Below are 20,914 nucleotides of genomic sequence, written 5' to 3'. Positions count from 1 at the left end.
CCACAGAAGAAAGGTACGTTCGCAGGGATCATTACCTACGCTGCGCAGCCGGAAAACTTTTCAACTACCAAACAGCCATTCCATTTTCCCTGACATAAATAACCGTAGGAATAAAGTAAAGAAGGACACTCAGCTATGGATGAAGAATATGATGTTATCGTTCTCGGTACCGGGTTAACGGTGAGAAAATGGACAAAGCAATAGTACGAACTTCCAATAGTCGAAGCATGCTCATGCATGACATGTCACAGTTAGGTGTGTAGGCTAATGTCATGGCTAACTAGTGCTAAATGAGCTTGCTTTCTGTTTAGTTAGATATCCATTTTAAGTTATTTTCAGAAATGTGTCTGCTTTGTTTTTCAGTAGTGTTATCTGTGTGTGTTGATACTTTCCACAGTCTACAACAAGTGACAGCTCACGTACAATAACTAGTATTTCCTGTTATTTTCAACTAGAGTAAAATCACAGAACAATGAGACAGATATTTCACAGGATGTATAAATGTGAAGCATCCGCTTGGCGTTTCCACTCACTACCAAATATGGCAGTGAGAGGAAGCCCACTGGCGGGCAGTGGGAGGAGATGGATTTTGGCCGAAATTCTGCAAATTCTTATCGACAAAAACATTTGATCTCAATACAGTTTTCTGTAGCCAAAACTAAAATATGCTATGAACATAGTGGACCAAGGTTTGTAGACTTTACCCTTTGTGAACGTTTTTATTTTATTTTAATTATTGTTGTTTAGAAGGAACGCAAAGGCGAAATGAGCTATTAAGCGTTCCCTAACGGAAATATGCAGATGATGGTAGAACGCGCCAATAGGATTTCGCTCACACGTCCCTGACTCTTCACCCCTCCTTGCTTGTTCTGCCCACTATGGCTCACGTGTTCACATTGGAAACGACAGGCTGTGGTCTATCTTGGTTTAGTTATAAAAAATATATTTGGTAAAATGTAGCTAACGTTAGCTAGTTGGCTACACTAGCTAGCTACTAGTAGCCAGTTTAGCTAGTTGTGGTGTTAGCTGTTATACTGTTTACATTGTTCTTTAAACATCTGTCTAAAACATAAAATATCACTTTTATACATTTATTTTTTGTTGTTTAACGAATTTACCTATCTGACTTCTATCTATTTATTTCCTAAGGAATGCATTCTGTCTGGCATTATGTCAGTAAAGGGGAAGAAGGTGCTTCATATGGACAGGAACTCGTACTATGGAGCAGAGAGCGCTTCCATCACACCACTGGAAGACGTAAGCGAAGGCACACAAGATGACCATTTTCATGCTATCATGCCTGTCCTGTTTTCTTTTGGTCAAGCCTTAACTAGGCCAGCCCAGTAATTGGCTCAACTCAGATCAGTAGTGTGGAAAGGGTATTAACCTGGGCAGTATTCATTATTCAAATTCCGTTGCAAAACGTTTCATCCTTTGCAAAACGTTTTGCAATGGATACCGTTTACCATTTACTCTAGAACCCAATCGGAACCAAACGGGGAGGGACCTACCTGAATTTGTCCAATAGAAACTTGTTTTCCCGTTGCAAAACGTTTTCTGTTTGTAGTAAACCAAATGTTTTGTAACGGAATCCAACTAATGAAAATGGTTCTAAAACAGCCCACATCATGTGGTGCTATCACACAAATATAGAGTTAGTTACATGTTCTATTATCTATGTTGTCACACAGATATAGAGTAAGTGACATGTTATGTTATCTATGCTGTCACATTTCATTATTATAGTTGAGGCACAGCTGAGTTTGAGATACTCAAAAACTGACACCACTGTTTTACTGTCAAAGAAATTAAGTAATCAAATCCACGTTTATTTGTCACGTGCGCCGAATACAACAGGTGTAGTAGACCTTACAGTGAAATGCTGAATACAACAGGTGTAGTAGACCTGACAGTGAAATGCTGAATACAACAGGTGTAGTAGACCTTACAGTGAAATGCTGAATACAACAGGTGTAGTAGACCTTACAGTGAAATGCTGAATACAACAGGTGTAGTAGTCCTTACAGTGAAATGCTGAATACAACAGGTGTAGTAGACCTTACAGTGAAATGCTGAATACAACAGGTGTAGTAGACCTTACAGTGAAATGCTGAATACAACAGGTGTAGTAGACCTTACAGTGAAATGCTGAATACAACAGGTGTAGTAGACCTTATAGTGAAATGCTGAATACAACAGCTGTAGTAGACCTTACAGTGAAATGCTGAATACAACAGGTGTAGTAGACCTTAATGTGAAATGATGAATACAACAGGTGTAGTAGACCTTACAGTGCAATGCCGAATACAACAGGTGTAGTAGACCTCACAGTGAAATGCTGAATACAACAGGTGTAGTAGACCTTACAGTGAAATGCTGAATACAACAGGTGTAGTAGACCTTACAGTGAAATGCTGAATACAACAGGTGTAGTAGACCTTACAGTGAAATGCTGAATACAACAGGTGTAGTAGACCTTACAGCGAAATGCTGAATACAACAGGTGTAGTAGACCTTACAGTGAAATGCTGAATACAACAGGTGTAGTAGACCTTACAGTGAAATGCTGAATACAACAGGTGTAGTAGACCTTACAGTGAAATGCTGAATACAACAGGTGTAGTAGACCTTACAGTGAAATGCTGAATACAACAGGTGTAGTAGACCTCACAGTGAAATGCTGAATACAACAGGTGTAGTAGACCTTACAGTGAAATGCTGAATACAACAGGTGTAGTAGACCTTACAGTGAAATGATGAATACAACAGGTGTAGTAGACCTTACAGTGAAATGCTGAATACAACAGGTGTAGTAGACCTTACAGTGAAATGCTGAATACAACAGGTGTAGTAGACCTCACAGTGCAATGCTGAATACAACAGGTGTAGTAGACCTTACAGTGAAATGCTGAATACAACAGGTGTAGTAGACCTTACAGTGAAATGCTGAATACAACAGGTGTAGTAGACCTTACAGTGAAATGCTGAATACAACAGGTGTAGTAGACCTTAATGTGAAATGCTGAATACAACAGGTGTAGTAGACCTTACAGTGCAATGCCGAATACAACAGGTGTAATAGACCTTACAGTGCAATGCCGAATACAACAGGTGTAGTAGACCTTACAGTGCAATGCTGAATACAACAGGTGTAGTAGACCTTACAGTGAAATGCTGAATACAACAGGTGTAGTAGACCTTACAGTGAAATGCTGAATACAACAGGTGTAGTAGACCTTACAGTGAAATGCTGAATACAACAGGTGTAGTAGACCTTATAGTGAAATGCTGAATACAACAGGTGTAGTAGACCTTACAGTGAAATGCTGAATACAACAGGTGTAGTAGACCTTACAGTGCAATGCCGAATACAACAGGTGTAGTAGACCTCACAGTGAAATGCTGAATACAACAGGTGTAGTAGACCTTACAGTGAAATGCTGAATACAACAGGTGTAGTAGACCTCACAGTGAAATGCTGAATACAACAGGTGTAGTAGACCTCACAGTGAAATGCTGAATACAACAGGTGTAGTAGACCTTACAGTGAAATGCTGAATACAACAGGTGTAGTAGACCTTACAGTGAAATGCTGAATACAACAGGTGTAGTAGACCTTACAGTGAAATGCTGAATACAACAGGTGTAGTAGACCTTACAGTGAAATGCTGAATACAACAGGTGTAGTAGACCTTACAGTGAAATGCCGAATACAACAGGTGTAGTAGACCTTACAGTGCAATGCCGAATACAACAGGTGTAGTAGACCTCACAGTGAAATGCTGAATACAACAGGTGTAGTAGACCTTACAGTGAAATGCCGAATACAACAGGTGTAGTAGACCTCACAGTGAAATGCTGAATACAACAGGTGTAGTAGACCTTACAGTGAAATGCTGAATACAACAGGTGTAGTAGACCTCACAGTGAAATGCTGAATACAACAGGTGTAGTAGACCTCACAGTGAAATGCTGAATACAACAGGTGTAGTAGACCTTACAGTGAAATGCTGAATACAACAGGTGTAGTAGACCTTACAGTGAAATGCTGAATACAACAGGTGTAGTAGACCTTACAGTGAAATGCTGAATACAACAGGTGTAGTAGACCTTACAGTGAAATGCTGAATACAACAGGTGTAGTAGACCTCACATTGAAATGCTGAATACAACAGGTGTAGTAGACCTTACAGTGAAATGCTTACTTACAGGCTCTAACCAATAGTACAAAAAATGAATTAGGTGAACAATAGGTAGGTAAAGAAATAAAAACAACAAGTAATAACAAATCAAATGTTTAATCATTCCTGTTTATTTTTTTACTTGTCCCCCTCCAGTTGTACAAGCGCTTCAGCCTTCCAGGTAAACCTCCGGAGTCCATGGGGAGAGGTCGGGACTGGAGCGTGGACCTCATCCCAAAGTTCCTGATGGCCAATGGTAGGAAAGCAATATGGCATTCTAGATATAAAACTGAGTGCAGGGTTGTGTTTATTAGCCACCACACGGGGGAGGGACTGGAACAGGAAGGGACGAACTGGCCCTGTCCAATAAGAAATGTTTTCCGTTGCATGCCCTAATGATCAGGTCTCTTTTCCTCTCTCGGCTGTACCCAGGTCAGCTGGTGAGGATGTTGCTGATCACTCAGGTGACCCGTTACCTGGACTTCAAGGTGATCGAGGGCAGCTTTGTCTACAAGAAGGGAGCCATCTACAAAGTGCCTGTCACTGAGACAGAGGCACTGGCCTCCAGTGAGTGTATATACACTAAGTGTCCAAAACATTAAGAACACCTGCTCTTTCCATGACCGACTGACCAGGTGAAAGCTAAGATCCCATATTGATGTCACTTGTTAAATCCACTTCAATCAGTGTAGATGAAGGGGAGGAGACAGTTTTTAAAGAAGGATTTTAAAGCCTTGAGACAATTGAGACATGGATTGTCTGTGTGTGCCATTCAGAGGGTGAATGGGCGAGACAAACTATTTAAGTGGCTTTGAACGGGGTATGGTAGTAAGTGCCAGGCGCATCGGTTTGTGTCAAGAACTGTAATGCTACTGGGTTTTTCACGCTCAACAGTTTCCCGTGTGTATCAAGAATGGTTCACGACCCAAAGAACATCCAGCCAACTTGACACAACTGTGATCAACATGGGCCAGCATCCTTGTGGAATGCTTTCAACACCTTGTGGAGTCCATGCCCTGACAAATTGAGGCTGTTCTGAGAACAATAGGAAGGTGTTCTTAATGTTTTGTACACTCAGTGTATATCAATGGCATTCTCAGATGCTTATTCCTATAATATTATGCCATTAAGCACAAAGATACTTACAGTACAGTGAGTGCATACATTTGTTGGTATGTATATGCTATCTTCTCGGTTGATTATTTGTGAATGACCTATGCTCCCCAAGGAGAAAAAGTTAAGTCTAGTAAGTCGTATTCTATTAACTTATGCTATAGCTATACCACTTAACCAAAGCTTTTATCCCAAGAAACTTACAGTATTTCTGAGCGCATCCATTTGTTTTGTATGTGTATGCGACCCCTACAGGAATGAAATCCACAATTGAACCCACAACCACACAGGACCACATTCTTAGTCTAATTTCAGACCACAGTAGCTTTTTCTATTTCTGTCTGACTGACTTTCCTGACACCTCAGGTTTGATGGGGATTTTTGAGAAGAGGCGGTTTAGGAACTTCTTGATCTTCGTTGCCAACTACGACTTGAACGATCCCAAAACCATGGAGGGTGTCGACCCCAACAAGTCGTCGATGCGTGCCCTGTACAAGAAGTTCAGCCTGGGCCAGGATGTGATGGACTTCACTGGTCACGCCCTCGCTCTCTACAGGACAGACGAGTAAGTGGCTTTGTCTGAAATAAGACAAATATAGGCACCCACATTATTATAATAATAATAAAATGATATGTGTGGATGTTTCTTGAGGTTTTATTTAGTGTTTTATTTACTATTATTTATTGTGAGAGCTCGGGGTGAGTACGATGTTTGTCCTCGACACTATTAGAAACTTGAATGATGGGAATTAATAGGATGGGCGACTGTCCACTGTGTTCAGGCAGGTACACATAATTAAAGGGGTGTCAAATCTAAAATATGTAACATCTATAAACATTTATAAGCATTTTTGATGTCTTATTCGTGAACATTTTAACAAAGTAACTGTGTTACAATCTAGTATTTGTGTGATCTCTCAGCTACCTGGATCAGCCCTGCATCAACACTATCAATAGGATCAAATTGTACAGTGAGTCTCTGGCCAGATATGGCAAGAGTCCTTACCTCTACCCTCTCTACGGCCTGGGGGAGCTGCCACAAGGCTTTGCCAGGTAAGATGACTTTGTCCGTATTATGTAATTGTTCCTAATTAATCAAGAATTTCTGCTTTTCTGACGCTATCGTTTTCAGTAAATACTAGAGTTGAAGTTAACCTACTCCCAAACCAATATCCTACTGATTTCAGTTGTTCTGATCGTATAAATCATTCTAGTTCTGTGGTTCTGATCACATCCCTGATTTGACTGTTTTTAGCCTTTTGCTTAACTAACCCATCCCATGCTCCACCCTTCACCAGTGTCTTTGACTTGACTTCTCTCCGTCTAGGTTGAGCGCTATCTATGGTGGCACCTACATGCTGAACAAGCCCATAGAGGAGATTGTTATGGAGAATGGAAAGGTGGTGGGGGTAAAGTCAGAGGGAGAGGTGAGTTTTTGTCACATTTTTGCCTCATGTTATATTTAAGCAATATGACCTGAGGGGGTTATATGGCCAATATACCACTGCTAAGGGCTGATCTTATGTATAACGCAACTCAGAATGTCTGGACACAGCCCTTAGCCGTGGTATATTGGCAATATATCACAAACCCCCGAGGTGCCTTACTGCTATTATAAACTGGTTACCAACTTAGTTAGAGCAGTACAAATATCTTTGGGATTCATACCCGTGGTATCGGGTCTGATATATTTTTGGTCATGTAGTGTATGCGGACACCTGCTCGTCGGCATTAATATGGAGTTGGTCCCCCTTTGATGCTATTACAGCTTCCACTCTTCTGGGAAGGCTTTCCACTAGATGTTGGAACATTTGCTGCAGGGACTTGCTTCCATTCAGCCACGAGCATTAGTGAGGTCGGGCACTGATTTTTGGGCAATTAGTCCTGGCTCACAGTCGGCATTCCAATTCATCCCAAAGGTGTTCGATGGGGTTGAGGTCAGGGCTCTGGTGCAGGCCAGTTCTTCCACACCGATCTCGACAAACCATTTCTGTATCGACGTCGCTTTGTGCACGGGGGCGTTGTCATGCTGAAAAATGAAAAGGCAACGGTGGAAGCACAGAATCATCTAGAATGTAATTTAATGCTGTAGCGTTAAGATTTCCTTTCACTGGAACTAAGGGGCCTGGCCCGACCCATCAAAAACAGCCCCAGACCATTATTCCTCCTCCACCAAAATGTACAGTTGGCACTATGCTTTCGGACAGGTAGCGTTCTCCTGGCATCCGCCAAACCCAGATTTGTCCAGTCGGAGTGTCAGATGGTGAAGCGTGATTCATCACTCCAGAGAACGTGTTTCCACTGCTCCAGTGTCTAATGGCGGTGCGCTTTACACCACTCCAGCCGATGCTTGGTATTGTGCATGGTGATCTTAGACTTTTGTGCTGCTGCTCGGCCATGGAAATTTCATTCATGAAGCTTCCGATGAACAGTTATTGTGCCGACGTTGCTTCCAGAGGCAGTTTGGAACTCAGTAGTGAGTGTTGCAAACGAGGACAGACGATTTTTAACGCGCTTCAGCACTCAGCGGTCCCGTTCTGTGAGCTTGTGTAGCCTACCGCTTTGCGGCTGAGCCGTTGTTGCTCCTAGACGTTTCCACTTCACAATAACAGCACTTACAGTTGACTGGGGCAGCTCGAGCAGGGCAGAAATTTGACGAACTGACTTGTTGGAAAGGTGGCATCCTATGACGGTGGCACGTTGAAAGTGACTGAGCTCTTCAGTAAGGCCATTCTACTGTCAATGTTTGTCTATGGAGGTTGCATGGCTGTGTGTTCAATTTTTTTTATACCTGTCAGCAACAAGTGTGGCTGAAATAGCCAAATCCACAAATTTGAAGGGGGTCCAGATACATTTGGCTGATAGCCGTGGTACAGTATATATATATATATATATATATATATATACAATCAGCATTCAGGGCTTGAACCACCCAGTTTATAATGATTGTTTTCTATTAGTTCCTCACGGTGAATGTCTTTTGGCAGTGTTTACAACTGACAAAATTTGAATGGTTCCAGATGGCGGTTCGCCATCTCTTACATGGCGCCGACAGAGATGGTTGCTTCACGTTCTTAGGAAACTATGCAGTATTTTTTTTTTTTTTTAATGTATTATTTCTTACACTGTTACCCCAGGAAATCTTAAGTCTTATTACATAAAGCCGGGAAGAACTATTGGATATAAGAGCAACGTCAACTTACCAACATTACCACCAGGAATACGGCTTTCCCGAAGCGGATCCTCTGTTTGGACCACCACCCAGGACAATGGATCGGATCCCAGTAGGCGACCCAAAACAACGGCGCCGCAGAGGGGGCAGACGGAGAGGTCTTCTGGTCAGGCTCCGTCGACGGGCACATCGCTCACTGCTCCCGAGTATACTACTCGCCGATGTTCAGTCTCTTGAAAACAAGGTAGACTAAATTCGAGCCTTCCAGAGAGACATCAGAGATTGTAACATTCTCTGTTTCACGGAAACATGGCTCAGTCGGGATACGTTATCAGAGTCGGTACAGCCACCCAGGTTTCTTCACGCATCGCGCCGACAGAAACAAACAAGCTAAGCATCAGTATAGAAACAAACATCTCTCTGGTATGCCTTATGATTAACGAGTCGTGGTGTGATCATAGCAACATACAGGAACTCAAGTCCTTGTTCACCTGTCCTATAATTCCTTACAATCAAATGCCGACCGCATTATCTACCAAGAGAATTGTCTTCGATTTTAATCACAGCCATGTATACCCCCCCCCCCCCCTCCCCAAGCAGACACCTCAATGGCCATGAACAAACTTTATTTGACTCTATGTAAACTGGAAACCATATATCCTGAGGCTGCATTCATCGTAGCTGGGTATTTTAACAAAGCTAATCTGAAAACAAGTCTCCCTAAATTTTATCAGCATATTAAATGCGCGACCCGGGCTGGCAAAATTCTGGACCATTGTTACTCTAACTTCCATGACGCATACAAAGCCCTCCCTCCTTTTGTTAAATCCGACCACGACTCCATTTTGTTGCTCCCAGCCTATAGACAGAAACTAAAACAGGAAACGTCCTTGCTCAGGTCTGTTCAACGCTGGTCCGACCAATCTGATTCCACGCTTCAAGATTGCTTCGATCACATGGACTGGGATATGTTCCGGATAGCCTCAGACAACAACATTGATGTATATGCTGATTCAGTGAGCAAGTTTATTAGCAAGTGCATCGGTGATGTTGTATCCACGGTGACTATTAAAACCTTCCCCAACCAGAAACTGTGGATTGATGGCAGCATTCGTGCAAAACTGAAAGCATGAACCACTGCTTTTAATCATGGCAAAGCGACCGGAAACATGACTGAATTCAAACAGTGTAGCTATTCCCTCCGCAAGGCAATCAAACAAGCTAAGCATCAGTATAGAGACAAAGTAGAGTCGCAATTCAACGGCTCAGACACAAGACGTATGTGGCAGGGTCTACAGTCAATCACGGATTACAAAAAGAAAACCAGCCCCGTCACGGACCAGGATTTCTTGCTCCCAGACAGACCAAACAACTGCTTTTCTCACTTTGAGGACCACTGACAGGCCCTCTACCAAAACCTGCGGGCTCTCCTCCACCGCAGCCAATGTGAGTAAAACATTTAAACGTGTTAACCCTCGCAAGGCTGCAGGCCCAGACGGCATCCCCAGCCGCGCCCTCTGAGCATGCGCAGACCAGCTGGCTGGTGTGTTTACGGACATATTCAATCAATCCCTATCCTAGTCTGCTGTTCCCACATGCGTCAAGAGGGCCACCATTGTTCCTGTTCCCAAGAAAGCTAAGGTAACTGAGCTAAACAACTATCGCCCCGTAGCACTCACTTCCGTCATCATGAAGTGCCCTACCTGACACCCTAGACCAACTCCAATTTGCTTACCGCACCAATAGGTCCACAGACGACACAATCGCAATCACACTGCACACTGCCCTAACCCATCTGGACAAGAGGAATGCCTATGTAAGAATGCTGTTCATCGACTACAGCTCAGCATTTAACACCATAGTACCCTCCAAACTCGTCATTAAGCTCCAGACCCTGGGTCTCGACCCCGCCCTGTGCAACTGGGTCCTGGACTTTCTGACGGGCCGCCCCCAGGTGGTGAGGGTAGGCAACAACATCTCCACCCCGCTGATCCTCAACACTGGGGCCCCACAAGGGTGCGTTCTCAGCCCTCTCCTGTACTCCCTGTTCACCCACAAATGCGTGGTCATGCACGCCTCCAACTCAATCCTCAAGTTTGCAGATGACACGACAGTGGTAGGCTTGATTACCAACAACGACGAGACGGCCTACAGGAAGGAGGTGTGGTGGTGATGTCAACAAAACAAAGAAGATGATCGTGGACTTCAGGAAACAGCAGAGAGATCACCCCCCTGTCCACATCGACGGGACAGTAGTAGTGGAGAAGGTGGAATTTGTTTTTTTGTTCCTTGGCGTACACATCACGGACAAACTGAAATGGTCCACCCACAACCTCAGGAGGCTGAAGAAATTTGTCTTGTCACTGAAAACACTCACAAACCTTTACAGTTGCACAATCGAGAGCATCCTGTCGGGCTGTATCACCGCCTGATACGGCAACTGCTCCGCCCACAACCGTAAGGCTCTCCAGAGGGTAGTGAGGTCCGCACAACGCATCACCGGGGGTAAACTACCTGCCCTCCAGGACACCTACACCACCCGATGTCATTGGAAGGCCCAAAAAATCATCAAGGACAACAACCACCCAAGCCACTGTCTGTTCACCCCGCTATCATCCAGAAGGCGAGGTCAGTACAGGTGCATCAAAGCTGGGACCGAGAGAATGAAAAACAGCTTCTATCTCAAGGACCTCGGACTGTTAAACAGCCATTACTAACATTGAGTGGCTGCTGCCAACATACTGACTCAAATCTCTAGCCACTTTAATAATAAAAAATTGGATGTAATAAATGTATCACTAGTCACTTTAAACAATGCCACTTTATATAATGTTAACATACCCTACATTACTCATATGTATATACTGTACTCTATACCATATACTGCATCTTGCCTATGCCGCTCGTCCATATTTATTTGTCATATTCTTATTCATTCCTTTACACGTGTGTGTGTAAAAGGTAGTTGTTGTGAAATTGTTAGATTACTTGTTAAATATTACTGCATGGTCGGAACTAAAAGCACAAGCATTTCACTACACTCGCGTTAACATCTGCTAACCATGTGTATGTGACCAATAAAATTTGATTTGATGAACTTAACCCTGAACCTATCCTAAACCCACCCTCACCTGAATTATAAACCCTAAACGCTACCATCTCGCCTTTCCTCTCTAGATAGCCCGCTGTAAGCAGCTGATCTGTGACCCCAGTTACATCATGGACAGAGTCAGCAAAGTCGGCCAAGTGGTCCGTATCATCTGTGTCATGAGCCACCCCATCAAGAACACCGGCGACGTCAACTCCTGCCAGATCATCATTCCTCAGATCCAGGTCAACAGGAAACATGGTGAGACCCCTGGATACTAGGGTACCTAGCCTACATAAGGACTTCGTAACACATTTATAACCCATACATACCCACATTCATAAGCAGTACATGAGCATTTCATCAATTCTTGTGTGTGTGAAATTAAGTTGCCACTGTTGTGACTTTTTTTTGAATGGCATCGTCTGTGTTCATTCGGAAGAAAACAGAAACAGGGATGGTCTACCTGGAAGAAATGCAGATGGGGTTTTTTAGCATTTTTTTCTGTTTTCAAAACATTTTGCTACTTTTTTACACCCTACTGAACACAAAGCGGTGGAGCTTAGTTGAGGGTGTTTGTCACTGGTCTGGTCTCACTGGTCTCTTGTGTGTTTTTTTTTTTTTGTCGCAGACATCTACGTGTGTATGATCTCCTCGGCCCACAACGTGGCAGCGCAGGGCAAGTACGTTGCCATCGCCAGCAGCGTAGTGGAGACTAACGACCCAGAGAAGGAACTCAAGCCAGCCCTGGATCTCCTGGAGCCCATTGAACAGAAGTAAGGCTTTTGATTCTGTGTTGCTATACTGTACTCTACTATAAGATACACTGTTATACTACTGTACTGTTACACTAGTGTCTAGTTAGTAAAGGGTCTTCACTGACATTTTCAACCTATCCCTGACCCGGTCTTTAACACCAACTTGTTTTGAGTAGACCACCATAGTCCATGTGTCCAAGAACGCCAAGGTAACCTACCTAAATTACTATCGCCCTGTAACACTCATAGTAAAAATATGTACAGTTGAAGTCGGGAAGTTTACATACACCTTAGCCAAATACATTTAAACTCAGTTTTTCACAATTCCTGACATTTAATCCTAGTAAAAAAATCCTTGTTTTATGTCAGTTAGGATCACCACTTTATTTTAAGAATGTGAAATGTCAGAATAATAGTAGAGAGAATTATTTATTTCAGCTTTTATTTCTTTCATCACATTCCCAATGGGTCAGAAGTTCACATACACTCAATTAGTATTTGGTAGCATTTCCTTTAAATTGTTTAACTTGGGTCAAACGTTTTGGGTAGCCTTCCACAAGCTTCCCACAATAAGTTGGGTGAATTTTGGCCCATTCCTCCTGACAGGGCTGGTGTAACTGAGTCAGGTTTGTAGGCCTCCTTGCTCGCACACAGTTAGGGTTCTGCCCACAAATTTTCTACAGGATTGAGGTCAGCTCCCTGCCATCCAGGACTTTAATACCAAGCGGTGTCAGAGGAACGCCCCCAGACTCCAGTCACCCAAGCCATAGACCGTAATCTCTGCTACCGCACGGCAAGTGGTAGCACCAAGTGCACCAAGTCTGGAAACAACTGCTTAATAAGACAGCTAAATAGCTAATCTAACTGGACATTTCATTTTTTTTACTAACTCTTGCACTGACTCTAAGCACACATACTGGACTCAACCCACACACTCGCACATACTTACACCAACACACACATACTGAAAGGATTCATTCCCCTTGACTTATTCCACATCTTGTTGTTACAACCTGAATTCTTAATGGATTTTTTTTTTTTTTTACCTACAGTGCCTTGCGAAAGTATTCGGCCCCCTTGAACTTTGCGACCTTTTGCCACATTTCAGGCTTCAAACATAAAGATATAAAACTGTATTTTTTGTGAAGAATCAACAAGTGGGACACAATCATGAAGTGGAACGACATTTATTGGATATTTCAAACTTTTTTAACAAATCAAAAACTGAAAAATTGGGCGTGCAAAATTATTCAGCCCCCTTGTAGCGCCACCTTTTGCTGCGATTACAGCTTGCCAAAAAGTTCAATTTTGGTTTCATCTGACCAGAGCACCTTCTTCCACATGTTTGGTGTGTCTCCCAGGTGGCTTGTGGCAAACTTTAAACGACACTTTTTATGGATATCTTTAAGAAATGGCTTTCTTCTTGCCACTCTTCCATAAAGGCCAGATTTGTGCAATATACGACTGACTGATTGTTGTCCTATGGACAGAGTCTCCCACCTCAGCTGTAGATCTCTGCAGTTCATCCAGAGTGATCATGGGCCTCTTGGCTGCATCTCTGATCAGTCTTCTCCTTGTATGAGCTGAAAGTTTAGAGGGACGGCCAGGTCTTGGTAGATTTGCAGTGGTCTGATACTCCTTCCATTTCAATATTATCGCTTGCACAGTGCTCCTTGGGATGTTTAAAGCTTGGGAAATCTTTTTGTATCCAAATCCGGCTTTAAACTTCTTCACAACAGTATCTCGGACCTGCCTGGTGTGTTCCTTGTTCTTCATGATGCTCTCTGCGCTTTTAACGGACCTCTGAGACTATCACAGTGCAGGTGCATTTATACGGAGACTTGATTACACACAGGTGGATTGTATTTATCATCATTAGTCATTTAGGTCAACATTGGATCATTCAGAGATCCTCACTGAACTTCTGGAGAGAGTTTGCTGCACTGAAAGTAAAGGGGCTGAATAATTTTGCACGCCCAATTTTTCAGTTTTTGATTTGTTAAAAAAGTTTGAAATATCCAATAAATGTCGTTCCACTTCATGATTGTGTCCCACTTGTTGTTGATTCTTCATAAAAAAATAGTTTTATATCTTTGTTTGAAGCCTGAAATGTGGCAAAAGGTCGCAAAGTTCAAGGGGGCCGAATACTTTCGCAAGGCACTGTATCTAGATAAAGTGAAAACATGCTTTTAGAAATGTTTGCAAATTTATTGAACATGAAATATTCAATATCTAATTTACTTAAGTATTCATACCCCTGAGTCAGTACTTTGTAGAATAACTTTTGGCAGCGATTGCAGCGATTACAGCTGTGAGGCTTTCTGGGTAAGTCTCTTATTAAGAGCTTTCCACACCTCGATTGTGAAAAATTTGCCATTTATTTATTTTATTTTTCAAAATTCTTCAAGCTCTTTCAAATTAGTTGAATTTATCTCCCAGTATCTGGTGGAAAGCATACTGAACCAGATTTTGCAAGTGCTTAGCTCCCATTCTGTTTACTTGCTATATCCTGAAACTGTAACGGCTGTTGTGGGTTGAAGAAGGTGAGGACCAAGGTGCAGTGTGGTAGTACGTGTTCATCTTTATTTATGAATTGAACACTGAATGAAAAAACAACAAAAGAGAATGAACGAAGCAGTTTTGTCTGGTACAAAAACAGAAAACAGAAAACAACTACCCACAAACACAGGTGGGAACAGGCTACCTAAGTATGGTTCTCAATCAGAGACCACGATTGACAGCTGCCTCTGACTGGGAACCATACCAGGCCCAACACATAGAAATATAACACACAGAACAAAACAGAATGCCCACCCCAACTCACGCCCTGACCAAACCCAAATAGAGACATCAAAAATAAACTAAGGTCAGGACGTGACAAACTCCCTAATTCTTAATGATTACAAGCATATCCATAACATGATTCATCAACCACTATGCTTGAAAATATGGAGAGTGATACTCAGTAAAGTGTTGTTTTGGATTTGCCCCAAACACAACTTTTTGTCCTGAATACAAAGTGTTAACTGCTTTGCCACATTTTTTGCCATATTGTTTTGCAGTATTACTTTAGTGCCTTGTTGCAAACAGGATGCATGTTTTGGAATAGTTTTATCCTGTACACGCTTCCTTTTCACTCTGTAATTTAGGTTACTATTGTGGAGTAACTACCCTGTTGATCCATCCTCAGATTTCTCCAATCACAGCCATTAAACCTCAACTGTTTTAAAGTCACCATTGGCCTCATGGTGAAATCCCTGAGCCCCCCCCCCAGCAACTGACTTAGGAAGGATGCCTGTATTGATACACATACTTTTTTTTTTTTTATCCATTTAGCAATTAGGTGCCCTTTGCGAGGCAATGGAAAATCTCCCTGGTCTTTGTGGTTTAATCTGTGTTTGAAATTCACTGCTTGACTGAGGGATTTTACAATTATGTGTGGGGTACAGAGATTAGGTAGTCATTCAAAAAAATGCATGCAATTTATAATGTGACTTGTTTAAGCAAATTTTTACTACTGAATTTATTTAAGCTTGCCATAAAAGGGTTTGAATAATTATTCACTCAATACATTTCAGCTTTTCATTTTTTTAAAAAAATGTGTTCAAATTTAAAAAAAACATAATTCCACTTTGACACAATGGGTAGACAGGCTAGTGGCAAAAACATATCTACATTTTAATATATTGTAAATTCGGCCTGTGAACACAACAAGATGTAGAAAAAGTCAAGGGGTGTGAATACTTTCTGAAGGCACTTTTAAATATTTTGTCTCACCCATTAACCCTCTTAATGGCACACACAGTCAATTGTCTGCAGGCTTAAACATCCTTATTTAACAGGTCTCCTCCCCTTCATCTACACTGATTTGAAGTGGATTTAACAAATTTACATCAATAAGGGATCAAATGTTTCATCTGGATAGTTCATGGAAAGTGCAGGTGTTCCTAATGTTTTGTACACTGTGTGTATTGATCTATCTAGGGCCCGTAAGTAAGTAAGCATTCCAGTCACCATGTTTCCATCCACAGTTTTTAATGCAAGTCAAGTCATACCGTATAAAAACCACGACAGTTGTGATGGAAACGACAGTTGTGATGGAAACGACAGTGGACTAGTAACCGGAAGGTTGCAAGTTCAAACCCCTGAGCTGACAAGGTACAAATCTGTCGTTCTGCCCCTGAACAGGGGCCATCATTGAAAATAAGAATTTGTTCTTAACTGACTTGCCTAGTTAAATAAAGGTAAAAAAATAAATTCGACATGGTGGAAACGTTTTGTGTCGTTATAATTAATTAGCGAGAAATGGCAGTTGGAAATGGCTTTATAACCATCATATCGAAGGAAACTTCACGCGATAATTGAGTGTTTGGTATTCCCATTACAACTAGGGAAACCATGTAGTTTATTAGTTTATTTATTCTATCCAATATCTATCTATCAATATTTACATTTTCTAATGTAAATATTGTCTTTATGTAGATCTTTGAATATTCACATGAAAATCTGTCACCAATTGGATAGAAACCTAGCTACTTTTAGTCTACACCTGTTTTTTACGAAACAAGTGACAAATACAATTTAGATTTTTGGTTTACTACTGTAACTATTATACTGTTATGTAAGGGATAGTCAACAGGGGGCAGTGTAAGGAAAAGTGTGTTCCACGACGCGCTAGTGGAGTGGAACTGACCTTCCAGAGTTGCATTGATTTCCGTAGAACGCATATAAATGTGAAGTAGCTAGCTAGCAAGTTTACTATATAGCTACAGTAGTTACCTAAATGGTAACTAAAACGGCCTTACTAGTTTAGCTAACCAAACCATCAGTCCTAGCTTGCTATTATGAAAGTAGAATTCAACAATAACAATCTTTTCAATTCCACTTTTGCTTCCAAAAGTAGCTCAAACAAAACATGTAAAAATGAACTATTGAATTGTATGTACCGTGCGTTATTTAAGTGATAATGCCCGAGGATTTATATATATCCTCCAAACACTGGCGTCGAGGACATGGTAAAAGTGACAAACATATTCAAATAATGATTTTACATACAGCACCAGTCAAAAGTTTGGACACACCTACTCATTCAAGGGTTGTTCTTTATTTATATTATTTTCTACATTGTAGAATAATAGTGGAGACATCAAAACTATGAAGTAACACATATGGAATCATGTAGTAACCAAAAAAGTGTTAAACAAATCAAAATATATTTTAGATTCTTCAAAGTAGCCACCCTTCTTCGCCTTGATGACAACTTTGCACACACTTGGTATTGTCTTCACTATTATTCTACAATGTAGAAAATCGTAAAAATAAAGAAAAACCCTGGAATGAGTAGGTGTCAACTTTTAACTAATACTTTATTTTCACAAAATACGTTATTGTGATGAATTCCACAAGATATTGTCCAGACACAAATCTAGGGTTGCTACCCAAGCCGGCTGATCGTTCGTTCTATCGGTTCGGTTGCTAGAGACGTGACCCAGTCGTTCAGTCTTTTTTTGTTCTGCATCTATGGACACAGCCTATGGAACACCGTTTGGGTCTTGTCAAAAAAGATACACGTCAAATAACACAATTTAACGTGTCAAATAAGATTGTTGGCCAATCAGGACCTGAATATAACTGCACGTCACATAATTTAACGCATGTATTATTTTTTTTACGTAGTTATTACACATTGATTACACTATCACTTGTATTTCATATGTCACAAAGATTCTTCGATACGTACAGTATGCTATGATGCTAGTAAAGTTATCTCGCGCACATACAGTGCTGGGCATAAAAAAAAAAGTAGCTAGCTCATGGATGCAAACAACATTCTTCCCCCAAAAACATAGAAAACGACATCTGTTTCAGTAGCAATATAGTTAGCTAGCTAACTATATAGCTAGCTGTCATCATCTAAAATAACCCTAATTTATAAGACAGTTCTTAGTTGATTAATGGTGGGCGGCTCCATTTATGTGAAGCTAGCCACAATAGTGGACTTTGTGGTTAGCCTTCAAAATAAAAGTATGTCATTGACAGTGATGCAAATAAATAGTAGAATTATGCCATAATTAAATAGATCATGCTAAATGAGGATGGAATGTTTATATAAAATTAACAGAATTATGCCATAATTAAATAGATCATGCTAAATGAGGATGGAATGTTTATATAAAATTAACAAAAGACAATAATTTGTTAATTTGACAAACTTCTGTTGAAATCACACTGACTGTATTATACTTTAGAATTGCATTGAATGCCAACATGTACTGTGACATACTGAAGCAGAGCATGATCCCCCTCCCTTCGGAGACTGGGCCGCAGGGCAGTATTCCAACATGATAACGACCCCAAACACACCTCCAAGACGACCACTGCCTTGCTAAAGAAGCTGAGGGTAAAGGTGATGGACTGGCCAAGCATGTCTCCAGACCTAAACCCTATTGAGCATTTGTGGGGCATCCTCAAACAGAAGGTGGAGGAGTGCAAGGTCTCTTAACATCCACCAGCTCCGTGATGTCGTCATGGAGGAGTGGAAGAGGACTCCAGTGGCAACCTGTGAAGCTCTGGTGAACTCCATGCCCAAGAGGGTTAAGGCAGTGCTGGAAATGATGGTGGCCACACAAAATATTGACACTTTGAGCCCAATTTGGACATTTTCACTTAGTGGTGTATTCACTTTTGTTGCCAGCAGTTTACACATTAATGGCTGTGTGTGGAGTTATTTTGAGGGGACAGCAAATTTACACTGTTATACAAGCTGTACACTCACTACTTTACATTGTAGCAAAGTGTCATTTCTTCAGTGTTGTCACATGAAAAGATATACTCAAATATTTACAAAAATGTGAGGGGTGTACTCACTTTTGTGATATATGCATACAATTTTATGTATATATGCATAAAAATAAGGCCAGCTGATTCATGATTTGACTGGCTGAAAAACGCTGCCTGACTGTCTGTCTCGTTTGACTCCCAACACGTTCATTACTATGGGACAGCTGGAGATCAAATTTGAATATTGAAACAATGTTGCAAATGTCGGAGAGACAGACAGCAAGGTTTATACAAATCTCCGCTGTTGAAGACTGTTGGTCTAAAAGAAATGTGAGATAATGTCTAGATGTTTTTTATAGTGGACAACAACTAGTCTAAGAGAAATGTGAGATAATGTCTATGTTTTTTATAGTGGAGATCAAGTTTCTAAGTTGCATGTCTGGGCTGATGAGACAGTGGATCGTGCAGTCAGATGGAACAGAGTAAATGGCCATTTTACTGTCATAGATTTAGCCGGTGGTAACTTGTGGAATAGACACCGGCTGGAATGCGGTTTAAACCAATCAGCATTCAGGATTAGACCCACTCGTTTGGTAAAGGGAATTATGAACTGGGTGGTTCGAGCCCTGAATGCTGATTGGCTGACAGCCATGGTATATCAGACCATATACCACGGGTACGGCAAAACATTTTTACTACTCTAATTACATTGGTAACCAGTTTATAATAGCAATAAGGCACCTTGTGGTGTAAATGGCCAATATACCACAGCTAAGGGCTGTGTCCAGGCACTCCACATTACGTCGTGATTAAGAACAGCCCTTAGCCGTGGTATATTGGCCATATACCACACCGCCTTATTGCTTAAATAATGCATGCTCTAGAATGCCCTTCAAGCCAATGAGAAACGAGTATTCAACAATGCCATGGTACAAACTGTTTTTTACTACTAGCACAGGGGCTCATCACTGGAGCACAATGCTGTAAATACTGTTTTCACACTACTGAGATGTACTGCACTGGCCTGGTAGAATATCCTCCATTCGTTGATGTTTTCTGACCCTGTTCAAACCTTCTCTCCTCACAGGTTTGTGAGCGTCAGTGATCAATATGCACCAACTGACATGGGAAAAGACAGCCAGGTGAGTGAACTAGTCCTAATCCTCATGTTGGCCTTCGTTTTATTTATGACATTTTCTTCTTAAATACATGGTCAAAATGTATTTTTCCCTTCTATGCTTCTGGGATATCTATGCAGATATTTATTTCACGCACGTATGACGCAACGACCCACTTTGAGACCACCTGTGACGACATCAAGGACATCTACGAGCGCGCGATGGGCACGGAGTTTGACTTTGCAGAGATGGAGCGCACGAAGAACGACATCTTTGGAGACGCTGGTGATCAGTGATAGTATAACCAACACGTCCAGACGACTCCCAAATCTTAACCAACTGGTTTATAATCCAAATGTATTGTTGGAATCTGTATCTATGACCCTTTAAAACAATGGAAATACATTTTGTAGAAAAAAGAAGAATGAAATATGTTTTACTAATTTGTGATGGCTGCGTTTTGTAGGCTAATTTGCTTGACAGTTAGTTAAAAAACATGCAATTATCACATCGCGTGACATCATGAAGGTTTCTTCACTTTCTGACAAATGTGAATGTCGCCAAATAATTGGTTTTATTCGGGTTTATACATAGACAATATAAATGTGATATAAATTGTATTTTTTACATAATATTCTGTTGTTTAAAGTGAAATAAAGATGTATTTTACCTGGGATAGAGAGAAGAGCCATGGTCACTTTTCA

At 41.3% G+C, this 20,914-nt stretch overlaps 1 protein-coding gene across 2 annotated transcripts; it reads left to right on the top strand.

Annotated features, from left to right (window-relative positions):
- Window positions 1-3: 3 nt before the first annotated feature.
- LOC110500283 (rab GDP dissociation inhibitor beta) lies at window positions 4-20,897 on the top strand. Of its 2 annotated transcripts, none has more exons than XM_021577580.2 (11): window positions 4-180; window positions 1,150-1,257; window positions 4,338-4,437; window positions 4,614-4,748; window positions 5,661-5,859; window positions 6,216-6,347; window positions 6,622-6,721; window positions 11,644-11,815; window positions 12,186-12,330; window positions 20,180-20,234; window positions 20,351-20,897. In XM_021577580.2, the coding sequence occupies exons 1-11, from the start codon at window positions 136-138 to the stop codon at window positions 20,504-20,506; spliced, it is 1,347 nt and encodes a 448-aa protein (XP_021433255.2). In that variant the 5' UTR covers window positions 4-135; the 3' UTR covers window positions 20,507-20,897. The 2 variants fall into 2 exon arrangements, with proteins under 2 accessions (XP_021433255.2, XP_021433262.2); XM_021577587.2 differs by having other exon boundaries at window positions 34-203.
- The last annotated feature ends 17 nt before the right edge of the window (window positions 20,898-20,914 follow it).

Source organism: Oncorhynchus mykiss, chromosome 2 (genome assembly GCF_013265735.2).
Source record: "Oncorhynchus mykiss isolate Arlee chromosome 2, USDA_OmykA_1.1, whole genome shotgun sequence".
In the NCBI taxonomy this organism is placed as follows: domain Eukaryota; kingdom Metazoa; phylum Chordata; class Actinopteri; order Salmoniformes; family Salmonidae; genus Oncorhynchus; species Oncorhynchus mykiss.
The sequence above is the reverse complement of the archived record's forward strand: the minus strand, read 5'-3'. Positions and strand labels throughout refer to the sequence as shown.

Bases quoted from the DNA above. Each gene is read 5' to 3' on its own strand.
- LOC110500283 (XM_021577580.2), top strand. From the start codon at position 136: ATGGATGAAGAATATGATGTTATCGTTCTCGGTACCGGGTTAACG. The intron at 181-1,149 runs GTGAGAAAATGG...TTATTTCCTAAG, and splicing joins TTCTCGGTACCGGGTTAACG to GAATGCATTCTGTCTGGCAT. The intron at 4,438-4,613 runs GTAGGAAAGCAA...GGCTGTACCCAG, and splicing joins AAAGTTCCTGATGGCCAATG to GTCAGCTGGTGAGGATGTTG.